The sequence below is a fragment of the Nelumbo lutea genome, chromosome 4 (assembly GCF_056320005.1).
Source record: "Nelumbo lutea isolate HS-2025 chromosome 4, American lotus-T2T, whole genome shotgun sequence".
Taxonomy (NCBI): domain Eukaryota; kingdom Viridiplantae; phylum Streptophyta; class Magnoliopsida; order Proteales; family Nelumbonaceae; genus Nelumbo; species Nelumbo lutea.
In genome coordinates, this window is record NC_142687.1 from 11,075,572 (window position 1) to 11,089,845 (window position 14,274).

General features: G+C 38.1%; 1 protein-coding gene across 4 annotated transcripts in view; it reads left to right on the top strand.

The window, feature by feature from the left end:
• ATM (Serine/Threonine-kinase ATM-like protein) overlaps positions 1-14,274 on the top strand; it is a 177,266-nt gene that overhangs the window by 56,666 nt on the left and 106,326 nt on the right. For all 4 annotated transcript variants that reach the window (XR_016112830.1, XM_088984113.1, XM_088984112.1 and 1 more), the window contains one exon: positions 11,853-11,972. Coding sequence is in view for 3 of the 4 variants with exons in the window: in XM_088984113.1 (XP_088840239.1) it covers positions 11,853-11,972 (120 nt within the window). In the remaining variant the exon portion in view is untranslated. The remainder of the gene's footprint in view (positions 1-11,852; positions 11,973-14,274) is intronic.

Genomic DNA, 14,274 nt, shown 5'->3' on the forward strand with positions numbered 1-14,274 from the left:
ACCTATAAGCAAGGGAAGAACTTAAAATTTTGTCTAATCAACACATTTTCTTCTTCCACGTCTTCTTCTTCTTCTTCTTCTTCTTCCACCTTTTCTTTTCTTCTTTCCTATAACAAAAGTAGGGGTTCGACCCCTATATTTTTTGGATTTTCTTTACTTTGTTCTTTTTCTTCTCATAAAATGTTGATTTTCTAGACTTAAACATGAAATTTATACTTTTCTTATGAAAGTTATGAATAATTATTAAGGAAAGATGGTTATGGAGCCTAGGGAACTATCCTAGGATCTAGGGTTTTACTTAAAAAAATCCAACGCCTAGGCGACTAGGCACCCCCCGTCACCTAGCCTTGCCTTGGCACCTTGAAAACTATGAGCCCAAGGTTTGTTGAGTGTACATGACAATGAATAAAGAAGGCAATTAAGGATCTAGAAGAGGTGTTAGAGAAGAGGTTTGTTGGAGGCAGAAGTCAAGGTATAAGTGGATTAAGGAAGGGGGTGGGAATACTAGGTTCTTTCACAACTTGGTAAATGGTAAGAGGAAGAACCTAGTGGCCAAATTAGAGGTAGAAGGGCGGATAATTGCCAATCAAGAGGAAATAGCTAGGACCTTTTTGGATCATTTTAAAGCTGTCCTAAGAAGGACATTGAATGAGAGGTTAAAGGATTAGAATGATTGAGATTGTAAGGAGAGTAATAAGATGGTTAGAAAGGAATATTGAAGAAGAGGAGATAAAGAGGGTAGTGTTCATGATGGATAGATCTAAAGTGCCGGGTCTGGATGGATTTACTATGGGTTTCTACCAAGATTGTTGGGACATCTTGAAAGAGGACTTATGTGATGCTATTAAGGAATTTGTAGAAAATCATATAGTAAGTCCGGGAGTCAATGCCACTTTTTTGGCCTTAGTCCCCAAGAAACCAAATGCTATTCACCCTAAGGATTTCAAGACAATTAGTTTGGTGACTAGCATTTACAAAATCTTAGCTAAGATGTTATCCTTGAGGTGTAAAACAGTTCTCCCTTTGCTAATAGGCCAAGCCCAAGGGGCCTTTGTACAAGGGAGACAAATAACAGATAAGATCTTTATTGCTAACGAGTGTGTGGAGGATATGAGAAGATCTAAAAGAAAAGGCTTTGTTTGTAATTTGGATCTGGAAAAGGCCTATGATTTGGTGGATTGGCACTTCTTTATACAAGTTTTGAGGAATTGCAGCTTCGGGGATAAGTGGTGTAGTTGGATTTTTGGATGTGTTAGTTCTTATCATTACTTTATCCTAGTCAATGGAGTGGTGAATGACTTCTTCCCAGCTTGTTGAGGTATTAGGCAAGGGGACCATTTTTCACCTTTCTTCTTCACTCTAATAGCAGAGGTGCTAAGCAGAATGATCTCAAAGGCTGATAGAGAAGATGTAATTAGAGGGTGGAGAATAGGCACAGACAATATTCTAGTCACCCATCTCCATTTTGTAGATGATATCCTGATTTTCTGTGATGGGGATGATCTGGAAAGTGAGAAATCTTATGGATCTGGTTAGAAGCTTTGAGAGTTTGTCAAACTTGAGTGTGAATCTTGGAAAGAGTTGTGTAGCTATTGTTAACCAGGAGGATAGTGAGGTGGGGAGGCTATAGCAAGGAGTTTAGGGTGTTCCATCTCGTTCTGGCTTTTGACCTATTTGGGGCTTCTATTAGGGGCAAACCCTAGGGAGAGTAGCGTTTGTTGTTTAGTGGTAGAGAGATTCCAAAAGAAGTTAACCCTGTGGAGGAAGAACTATATATCTTTGGGGGTAGAATCACTTTGATAAGAGCCACACTTGCTAAGAAACTGGAGAAATTGATGAGAGATTTTCTCAGGGAGCTGGGGGAAAGTAGGAAGGACCACTTGATAAAATGAGAGGTTGTATGCCGGAATAAAGAGGGAGGGGGGGGGCTAGGGTTAGGGAACTTGATTAACAAACTGGAGAAATGTTTGTGGAGGTGGTTAGTGGAGAGAGAGAGAGATTGTGGCATGAGGTGGTGGGTAGTATTCATGGTCACTTAGAAAATGGGTGGGATGCTAGAGTATCTCCGTCGACAACCTTGGCAACAACGTGGAAAGCTATTCATGGCATTCTTTATTAGTTTCTCAGTTTTGTGTGGTATGATGTTTGCAATGGTAACTTTGTCCTCTTTTGGGAGGATATTTGGCATAGTTGTCAAGGCGTCGCCTAGGTGTCCTTGGCTGGGTGCCTTGCCGAAACGCCTTGACTTTTAGCAAGGCGCCTGCCTAGGCAACAAAAATGACAAGGCAGACGCCTTTAATAATATCATTTATATTGTTGTATCTTATTAATGTATGTGTTAATACATTTTATTATATGCTATATATATATCAATTATACTTTGTTTTAATGTTTTACTATTGAAATTTAAAAGATCAAAGGGTTTTGAGAAGAGAAAAAGAAAGAAAGAAAGAAGGAAAAGAAAGAGGAAAGAAAGAATAGAATAATAAAGTTATTTTTTCTATTCTCTCTCTAATTAAATAAAACAGAAACTCCATCCTTGTTTTTTTTTCTATTTTACTTTCCATCTTGAATATTTATCATATAAAGTTGATAACCATCTTTAGCTGCTAATTAATATGAATTTTCTCTATTAAATACTTATTATAGTAGTATTATTTTTGAAAATAATTAAATTAATATATGTAAAAGATTTTTATCTTTTAGATGTGATGATTTGCCACATTTTTAGAGGAAATTTAATATTCTTAATAAAGAGAATTGCTATTTTTTCAATTAACATTCATGCTGAATGATATATAAAACTAAGAAACTAGCCAAAAGTCAGATTTTTATATTATTAAATTTTTATCTCCTAGGCGACTAGGTGCTCCAGTATCGCCCAGAATCGCCTAGACACCTTGAAAACTATGATATTTGGGTCGGAGAGGCTCCTTTAAAGGAACTTTTCCCTTCTTTATTCTTTGTTTCATGGTATAAAAAGGAATTTGTATCAAAACATTTCTCCCCTGAAATAGGTAGATTTATCCTATTCAGTTCTAGGTTCAAAGAATGTTAGAAGAAGAAGAAGAAGAAGAAGAAGAAGAAGAAGAAGAAGAAGGGTTCGTCCAGGAGAGAAAAAGTCACTCAGCCTAGCTGACCCATTGTATTTATAATGTATAAGCTGAATTACAAAAGACAATAATGTCCCTTATTGGAGATGGGACACATAAGTTAAACTTAAATAAAACAGATCATTCACTTTTAATTAGATAGTCAAAAGACCAAAATACTTCTGTATTGTCGAATCTAACACTCCCCCTTAAGCTGGAGAATATATACCATTCTATCTCAAGAGTTCCTCCACTTTTGTATAACAGACCACGACTTGGAGCACCCTTCAGATACTTAACTATCCTTAGAACTGCTTCCCAATAAGGAATCCAAGGATGTTGCATAAGCTGACTCACCATACTTACAAAAAATGATATATTTGGTCGTGTGATAGTCAGATAGTTCAATTTTCCCACCAACCTCCTGTACCTTCTAGGATCATCAAACTCTTCACCTGCATCAATACTTAGCATTTGGTTCCATAGGTGTTTTGGCTGATTTGGCACCTAACAACCCTGTTTGTTCAAGCAGGTCAAGGACATGTTTTCCTTGACATAAGTTAATTCCATGTCTTGACGTTGCAACTTCTATTCACAGTAAGTTTTTCAATCTGTCAATCCCATTGCTGTCATTGCCAGTTATGACAATTATGTCCACATACACCACTAGCAAGATTTTTCCTTCTTTTGAGTCATGGCTTAACACAAAATGATCTACCTGACACTATTTCATCCCGAAGTTCTTCATTACTTCCCTGAATCTACCAAACCACTCACGTGGAGATTGTTTCAGCCCATAAATTGCCTTTTTAAGTGTACAAACTTTACCATCCTCCCCTTGAGCAACAAACCCTTGTGGTTGCTCCATAATACTTCCTCAATCAGATCACCGTGCAGGAAGGCATTCTTGATGTCAAGTTGCAAGAGAGGCCAATCATACATTGTTGCTAATGAAATCAATACCCGAACTGAGCCAATTTTAGCCACAGGAGAAAATGTCTCCATATGCTCAACACCATACAAATGAGAATAGCCCTTGGCCACTAACCTGACCTTTAATCTCTCCACCCTGCCATCTGGAAGATACTTCACTGTGTAGACCCACTTATACCCAACAACATGCTTATCGGGAGGGAGAGTAGTAAGTTCCCACGTGATTGTGTTGTAAAACAGGCAATTCCTCTTACATTGCTTGTCGCCACCCTAGAGAGGTAAGAGCTTCCTAGACAGTTTTGGGAGTGGAAACAGAGGATAGCAAGGATATAAAATGGTGATGGGAAGCAGAAAGGTGAGCAACTAAAACATAATGAGATGTACAACTACGTTTAACTTTCTGCAATGCACTAGGAAGATCAAGGTCCGAAGGAGGAGGTGCAACCACAGGATCTATTAACGAAGACTGAACTAGAGGGACAATGCTCTTTTGTGAGTATGCACTAGTTTGATTGGTGGCCTCTCAGTAGTAACTTGCATTGGAGAAGGAGGGGATGGAACATGAGCTACGGGAAGGGGACCTGCAACTGGAACAAGAACCACGAGAAGGGGGTCCTCAACTAGAACAGGAAGTGGAACCACAGGGGAAGGAGAAGGAATTTTAGTACTCGAGAAAAATGGGACAGATTCAAAGAAAGTGACATCCAAACACACAAATGATCAATGATTTAAAAGGTGCGCCTAAGCGCACAGGTGAGGCACATTTTAGGGTAGGTACCTTGACCAGGTCCTAGGCACAACCCATTCAAAAGGCACACGCCTGGTGTGCCTTGCACCTTAGCCTAGGCGTGCGCCTTTTGAAATTTTGCCGCTTTTTCCTTTTTTTGAGTCTTTCGGCTAGGCCGGGGGCTCCGCCCTCGGACTCCTGTGCCACGCCCCTCGAGGCCAACCCAAACAAGTCCATGCTAGGGTCTTAAACTTTTAGTTTACACAAAAAATAATGATTTTATAGTTTTAATTGCTTTTAAGAAGATATTTTACTGGGATGAATGAATGGACAGCATTACCAAATAACTCACCGGAGCTTCGAGAACCCCCTATTTGGTAATGTTGTCCATTCATTCATCCTAATAAAATATCTTCTTAAAAGCAATTAAAACTATAAAATCATTATTTTTTGTGTGTAAACTAAGAATATAAGACGCTAACATGGATTTATTTGGGCTTGCCTCGAGGGGTGTGACACAAAGGCGGCTCGTAGAATTATGAATGTAATATCTCACATTAGCTACTTGATGCAATTGAGAAAAAAAGAGATTGTGGGTTTTATATGCTTGAAAATGTTTTATATGTTTGATTTCATTTTTAAATTCTCATTTGAATATGCTTTACATATTATGTTTATGTATTTTAATTTTAGGTAATAGGTTTTTTAAAACATTTATTTTAAAACTTAAGTTTATATTTTTATTAATATTATGTTTTATAATTTTTTGAATTTTTTTGAATTTTTAGCTTTTTTTTTTTTTTTTTAAATTGTGCTCCTTGCCTCAAAAAGGCGTGCGCCTTGCCTTGCGCCTCAGGCACAAAATGGCCCTTGTGCCTATTTTGTGCGTTGCGCTTTTAAAACACTGCAAATGACCTATGAGAGTTAGGGTTATGTCTCTTATGCCCTTTATGGGTTTTTGAGTATCCAAGGAAGATGCATTTAGTAGCACGCGCATCCAACATGTCTAAACTAGACCCTAAATTTTGATAAAAAACAAACACACCCTGTCTTAGGGGTAAGAGCAAGCGGAGATAGAGTGGGAAACAATACTGAGAAAGGGGATTGACTTCCAAGGATGGACATGGGCATCCGGTTGATGAGGAAACATGATGTCAGGACAACATTACTCCAAAAATGCTTTGGGACATTCATATTAAGTAAGTGTCGGTTTTTCCGTTCAGCCACACCATTCTGTTGTGGGGTGTAGGAACAAGAAGTTTGATGAATTATCCCATGGTGCTTTAAGTATTGCTGAAATGGTGTTGAGGTGTACTCTTTTGCATTATCAGAGCGGTGATTTTTAATATGAACTCCAAATTGGGTACATATTTTAGCATAAAATTTTTGAAAAATAGAGAACAATTCACTTCGATCTTTCATAAGATAGAGCCATGTCATCCTTGAAAAGTCATTAACAAAAATTACAAAATACTTATAACCATTGTATGACACCACTTTATTTGGACCCCAAACATCTGAGTGAACTAAAGAAAAAGGACTCAAGACATGACATTTGGACTAAAAGAGGCTTTATGGTGTTTTCCAAGCTGACACGACTCACAATGCAACGATGAAAGATGACTTAAGGACGAAACCAACAACTTCAGAGCCTTGAGAGATGTATGACAAAGTCTATAGTGCCATTGGAGAGGAGTAACAAATGATTGAAAGGCTATTGGCGGGCCACCATCATCAAGGTGTAATACAACCACTTGCCTCATGCCCTCTACCAATGTTCATCCCCATCTGGAGATCTTGAAATACACAAGTAGAGGGATAGAAGGTTGTAGAACAATTAAGTGACTTGGTTAATCTACTAACATACATAAGGTTTAAAGGGAACTTGGGTACATATAAAACATAGGATAAAGATAAGGGGGTAAGATCAACATCACCAACACCACAAATGGGAGAGGTAAAACCGTTAGCAAGGGTAACTGTTTGGGCTGTAGAAGATTGAGAAAGTGAAGAAAACACATTTGGAGTCCTACACATATGATCCGAGGTTCTAGAGTCAATGATCCAGTGTGAGGGTTTGGAAACCAAGCAAGCCATAACTGAATGGGCAAGAGTAGTTGTATTCTGTTGAGAGGATGTTTGAATGAACTTCTCATATACCTCACGTGGTACGCTCACCATCTCCTTCCCAAAAGCACTAGTAGATGTGGAGGGAGTTTGATCGATTTGCTGGTTTTCTCTAACTGTACCACTGCCACTAGTCACAACATGGTTAGCCCAAGTGTTGGGTGTACCATGTAAATCATAACAGTAACAGTGTGCCCCTCTAATCCATAGTATGTGCATTTTTTAGTTGCATTACTTCTTCCTCTACCACAACCTCTCCCTGACTCTCAACCTCCACTGCGGCCACTAGAACGACTAAACGTAGGACCACCTCTGTTTCTTGGAAATCCACGGCCATCACTTCCACCTCCTCTATTTCCACGACCTCCCCCTGTAGTCACCACAAAACCATATCTCTTCGAGAGAGAAGACTTTGTAGAATCAATAGATATCCTCTGAAGATGGGCAAGCACTTCTTCAAGAGAGGGGAGAGCAGACCCCCCTAGTATTTGTGCTCGAACAGGTTCATATTCAGCCTTCAGACCCACTAGAAACCTTGTCACATCAAGTTGCTCTCATTGTTGTTGCTGAACCTGAACATCCGGTGCCAGATGATGGTATACATTAATCTCATTACGGATATTTCTAATGCTTGCATAGTATTCCTCCAAGCTTTGGTTATCTTGCTTTCAGATTAAAGTACTCTTGGTAAAGCCGATATACTCTAGTGGTATTATCTTTGCCGGAATAAAGTTTCTTAGCATGGTCCTAGTTTTCTTTAACTGTATCTAGGAATATAAGATTCACACTGATTTTAGGTTCCATGCTATTCCACAACCAGGTCATAATTTGTGCATCCTCCTGTTCCCAATCACTAAACCCTAGAGAATTAGAGAGGGGTTTCTCCTCTCTCACATGGTTTACCTTTTTCTTGGCTTTTAAATCACCTCCACAGATTTGGCCCACGGCACATAGTTCTCACCATTCAACTTAAAAGATGTCATTTGAACATTTAAGTAATATGGAGAAATCATAACACCTGTTTTATTGTCACTCCCATCTCCAGTTGATGCCATCTTAATTGATTCACCTCACTTCACAAAGGAATCACTATTATAAACAAAGTAGCCACCTTCTACTATTCAGCACCACACCACACACTACTCAACAAAATATAATTATGACCACACTACTGCTGTCATGAATTTAGCATTTGAAAACCCTACTTTCAACTCACATATCCAGGTATAAATAGAAGGAAAAGAGGCTCATATGCATACCTATCAATTCACACTGGCACATATATGAAATCCAGACCAAAAGAAAACAGCCGCAATCCACTACTAGCTGAATAGGTATTTCTGTTCACACCTGTCCACAACCAGTCCTCTTCACACCATTGAATAGAGGGTATCTAGTACACCACCACAACGATCACCACCACAGCAACTGGAGGCATATTTACCTCCAAGAACAAAAAACGACCACTCCTTTTTGGCCCCTTATCGAACTTCCAATATGTCATGGAAATATTTAAAAAAAAACTGATATGGCTAGCGGCGATACTAGGAAGACGAAGGGCAATGAGAAAAGAAAAAAAAGAACTGGTTTCTTATTGCTTTGATACCATGTAAATAGGTAGATAAATCCTATTCAGTTCTAGGTTCGAAGTATGTAAGAAGAAGGGTTCGGCCAGGAGAGAAAAATCACTCCGCCCAGCTGACCCACTTTGTATTTATAATGTATAAGCTGAATTACAAAAGACAGTATTGTCCCTTATTAGAGATGGGACATATAACTTAAACTTGAATAAAACAAACCATTCACTTTTAATTAAATAGACAAAAGACCAAATACCCCTGTACTGTCGACTCTAACATCCCTTATGATTAATCTGCTGGCACCAAATTGGGATTTTGGGTTCCGTAGAGGTTTAAGGGAAGAGGAAGTTGTGTGTCTAACAAATTTGATAAGCCTACTTGATACAGTGTGCCTAGACCCCTTTGAACTTGATAAACAGATTTGGACACCCAAGCTGAATGGGTCTTTCTCTTGTGCTTCTTTCTTTAAATCCCTTACTCAATCTGCCCCCAACCAACCTTTTCCTCTTACGGAAATCTGGCGTAGGCCTGTTCCCCCTAAGGTATAGCTTTTTGTTGGGAAGTGTATTATCGGAAAATAATCACCTTGGATATTCTACAAAAAGAAGGCCTTTTCTGTGTGTCTCACCTTTTTGGTGTATTCTTTGCAGGTCACATGGTGAGGACTGTAATCATTTACTAATATCTTGTTCATTTACTGCAGAGTTATGGGTGTGGCTCTTCTCATTGTTTGGGTGCAGGTGGATTAGGCCAGCTGATGTAAGTTTGATTTTTGATCCTTCTTTCTTCCCTTGGTGTCGTAGAAGAGGAAGAATTATGTGGAGGTGTGCAAGAGCAGCGCTGATTTGGTCTGTGTGGGAAGAGAGAAATACCAGAATTTTCCAAGAGAAGAAAAGAAGCCTAGAAGATCCGAAGGAGTGCATCCTAAATAGGGTGATCTTGTGGCTAAAATCATTGGACCTATACTATCAATTCTCATTTAATGACATTTGGTGGAATTGGTTAGCAGTGGCAATTTGTTCACCCTTAAAGGCTAGAGTGAGTTTGGGTTCGGAACCCCCTCTTGTAAGCTTCTTGAAGCTGAATATTGGTGGTAGTAGTCTTGGTAATCTAGGTCGATCAAAGGTGGGAGGGGTACTAAGGAATGTGTCTGGGAATGTGGTTCTTATTTACTCGGGCCCCATAGGAGTTGGAAACTCTACTCGGGCAGAACTTCTAGCTGCTATCCAGGGAGTACAACTAGCAGTGCAGATAGGTGTGGGACAATTGCTAATAGAAGGGGACTCCAAAATGGTAGTGGGTTGGCTACAAAAACCAGATTTTATAGTGTGGTGCTTTAAGAATGAAATTAAAAAATTCAGTTGGCTGATAAGGAGTTTGACAGTGAGAATACAAAGGGTGGGGAGATCAGCAAACTCTACGGCTGATGGTCTTGCAAAGCAAGGGGTAAATAGGGAAAGATTGTATTGGGCTCAATTGTAAACTGAATCTGTTTTTTGTTTTCTATTTCTTGCTTTTTTCCTGATGTTAGGTGAGGTCGCGGCTCGTGCCTCTCCATGGAGCTTGTAACTGCTTTATTCTTCTATTAATGAAATCTTAATGTACTTATCAAAAAGAAAGTTCTCTTTGTCTACTGTTATGTTTCAGATTTTCCAATTAAGAGTTCTCTCTACTTTCTACCATAGCTGGCAGCTACAGTGGAGTTTCCTTGCTTTTCTTCTTTTGCGTACTAGTTAAATACTTGTGGCTTAGGCTTACTAGTCCATGGAAGGGATTTTTTGCTTTAATTGGTATTACATCATAAGGCATCTGTGATTTGGTAGGTCCATGGTGGGTAGGAAGATCAACACTAGAGAGTACAAGAAACAAGGAATGCAGTCACTAGTGTAGGCTTAGAAGCAATGTAATAGCATATTAGACATAATATGCAACCACAAATTGCCATACTTTGTGGTTGATAACTTGATGTATGCAACCACAAATTGCTAAAGCTTCGTGGTTAAAACTCTTGACATTTTTTATGCCATATATATGGTGTGGCATTGGATAACATCTTTATCTTCAACAAGAAATGTACTTTCAGCACTATGGATTCACGAAATGTTCACCAAGTCAAACTGAACTCAGTGTGGTTTAGCTTGTGCAATCTAGGTCCTTCAGGTATTGGAAGATTGTTTACAAATGGACAAGGATATATATTAGCAGTTTTGTCTTGACTCGTAGGAGTTGCTACATCGATAAGAGTAGAACTGTTATCTTCCCTACAGAGTTTGTGGCTGGTCAGGCCACCAAACTTTAGGAGCTTGGTGGTGGAAGGGGATTCTAGAGTGGTTGTGGGTAGAGCTGAAAATGGATCAGGTTTAATCTGATTAGGGTTAAAAACTGATTTGTTTAAGTCAGATTCAGATATATAATCAATATTGATTCAAATTGGATCTGAAAATATGATCTATTTGTTAATCAGATTGAATTCAGGTGATGCTTTATCTGATCCAATCCATATTCTATGTATACATATATAATATTATTTTCTAGTATTGAAATTCTTTAAACTTTAGTTGGATTTGAGGATTTTGGTAAACTTATTGTTTCCATTTATAGTATACATTTTTGTTTTTATTTAAGTTTATAATTTTATGCTAATTTTATATTTAATGTATAGTATATATATTTTTTCAAATCTAGTTTTACAAATCTGTCAGATACTGGATTGAATTTGGATCTCTCAGATTCTCATTGCTTTGGATTTAGATATACCTCTATTTGAACTTGATCTGGCTCTTTTGCAGCCCTACCTCTATCTGAATTCAGTAATATTATGAGGGAGAAAAGACATTTAGCAAGCGCAATGAACATTACGATATCTTGGGTTCATAGGTCTGCAAATGGAGTAGCCAATGCATTGTCAAAACTAGGAATAAATAGGGGACAGCTGTTTTTGGGGAAATATGTATTGCATCTTGGAAGATAGGGCAGTTGGTTTATGTTGGCCTAATATATTGGGGAGCTTGGCACCTATATATGTATATTTATTGTTTCTTTAATCAATAAAGTTTAAAGTTACCTATCAAACAAAAAAACGGCAAGCAGTCTTGCCAAGAATCTGCCTCCTATTTGAAAGTTGAGCATTGCTGTTGTCTGTAAAAGCCATAGAGCTTAGCTAGACTTTGAAACCGCCTTATATAATAGAATTCATTATTAGCTTAGCTAGACTTGTTCTGAATTCATTATTTTTCTTTATGTAGTCTCTTTTTCAAGTTTGTGTTGTGTAATGATCTTCTATTTATTTTGTTAGTGTTCAAAAGGTCTAGCTTTTTGTATGTCTATGTTCTTTTATAAAGTCTTCTTGATTATTAGAATTTTATTTAATCTGCCATTTTACTTTCTTTGCAGGTACGAGATCTTTTTGCTTCTTTCGAGGAACCTAATTTCTTCATGCAATATTGTTGCCCTTGGGTTCTTCCAGCTCTACTTCTTAGTGGGGACAACACAAATCTGAAGCTTGTTTCTTCGGTAGGAGTATTGAACTTCAGTTTATCATATTTTTCGATATTTTCTTTCCTAATTGAAAATAAGGGTTACTAAATTGTTGGACCTTAACGTCTATATCTTCAGGGTTTGGGATTTCTATTCAAGAAATGTAGGGTTTCTTTGTGGACATTAGTATCTAAGAGTAGTATGTCTAGGATAGTTTCAATAGAAGAAAAAAAAAATATGTGCTTATTACCATCAAAAATGAATTTTATTGGATATAATATGAGGTAGTGGCTAGTATCCATGGCTATTTTGTATGGTATGGTGTTTGCTCCAATAATTCTGATCTCTTTTGGGAAGGTGTTGGGGTGGTTACTCTACCTCTAAAAGACCGTTTCCCCTCCCTTTTTCTTCAGGTTTGTAAGGTATGATGTTTGCTCTAGTAATTCTGATATCTTTTGGGAAGATGTTTGAGTGGGTACTCAACCTCTAAGGCCTTGTTCATTTGTAACAGTGCAGCTTACCTGGGTAAGTGCACTTACCTAGGTAATTGTTTTCTAGGTAACATTTACCTGGGTGAATGCACTTACCCATGTTCTTTTGATTTTAAGATTTCCAAGTAAATAATAAAATGACATTTTTACCCACAAAAAATAACTATTAAAATGGGTAAAATGGTACCATCATGTTTTGTAAAATTTTCTCCTAGGTGGGAAAGTTACCCACCCACCTGGGAGATGTGTAAGTTTTACCCAAGAAAGTAAGGATAGCTTTACTGTGGGACCCATTGCTTAATGCAAAAAGAAAATGGGGATGTTGGTCAATGGGAAAAAGTTACTCATTGACCAACTTTCCCATGCATATTTACCTACAAACGAACAGGGTCTGAAAGTCTATTTCCCCTCCCTTTACTCTATTTCCTCTACAAAAAGGAACCTGTTTCAAGGTTCCTTTCTCCTCCAGTTCACCCATTGACTTTAAATTGGGAATTCGGGTTTTGTAGAGGTCTGAGGGATGAGGAATAAGCTTGTGTCTCTGAGCTTTTACATCTATTGGCTTTTGTTTATTTGGACTTCGTTAAACCTGATAGAAGAATTTGAACTTTGGATCCGAGTGGCTCCTTTATTTGTGCCCCCTTCAAATTTTTGTTCCACTCTTTCCAATGGGGCGTTCCTAGTTAAAGAAATTTGTTCAAGGCCTATTCCACCTAAAATAACTGTTTTTTGCTAGGAAGTTTAATGTGGTAAGATTAATACTATGGGTACCTTGCAAAAGAAGAAACCTTATTTGTGTTTGCCCCCAAACCGGTGTACTCTGTAAATTGCAGAATGAGGACTATTGCCATTTACTGATATTTTTCTAATTTGCTGCAAATATTTGGAATTGGTTTTTTATCAGACAGCTATTTTATGGGTGGCCAACCAAGAGAGGGAAACTAAATGTGGGAATGTATCAGAGCAGCCATTTTATGGGCTATTGGGGAGGAGAGGAATCCTAGAACATTCCAAGAAAAAGGGAAGAAGCCTTGTTGAATTAAATGAGTGTATATTGCAATTCTTTGGCTGAAAACTTTTGTTGAAGCAAATGAATGTATATTGACAAGGGTAATTCTTTGGCTGAAAACTTTGGACCTTTTTGTGAATTACTGCTATGATGATTTTCAAAGGACTTGAGCAGAGGTGGCCTCCACAACCTCTAGAAAGAACAGAATACAAGAAAACTGGATACCCCCTTCTGAGGGTGCTGTAAAGCTGAATTTTGATGGTAGTAGTCAAGGCGATCCAGGACCTTCAGGTGTAGGAGGGATCTTGAGGGATAAGGATAGCAACATTCTATCCTTATTTTCAGGTCCAGTGGGAGTTGGCAACTCTATAAAGGCTGAGGTACTAGCTGCTGTACAAAGATTACAGATTGCCAACCAACTTAGAATTGAAAATTTGATAGTTGAGGGAGATTCTTAGATAGTAGTGGGTTGGTGGTTGGATCTGGATACAATTATTTGGGGCTATATGTATCTTTTTTGAAAAGTTAAATGGCTTACAAGGAATATGCCAGCCAGGTTTTATACTTTTAGTGGGTTAGTAGATCGGCAAATTCCTTGGCAGGTTCTTTGGCTAAACAAGGGGCTTCTTGGGTTTCATTGTATTGGGCTATCTTATAATTGTATTCTGATGAGAGTTTGGTTTGATCTCTTTCCTAAGGGGAAGTGACATCTTGTGCCTCTTCTTTGGGAGATTGTACTCTTTCTTACTCTAATTAATAAAATCACCATTCATTCTAAAAAAAATGGAAAGGTAGGTAGCAATTACCTCTCATCAAATATTTATCAAGAAAAAAAGTA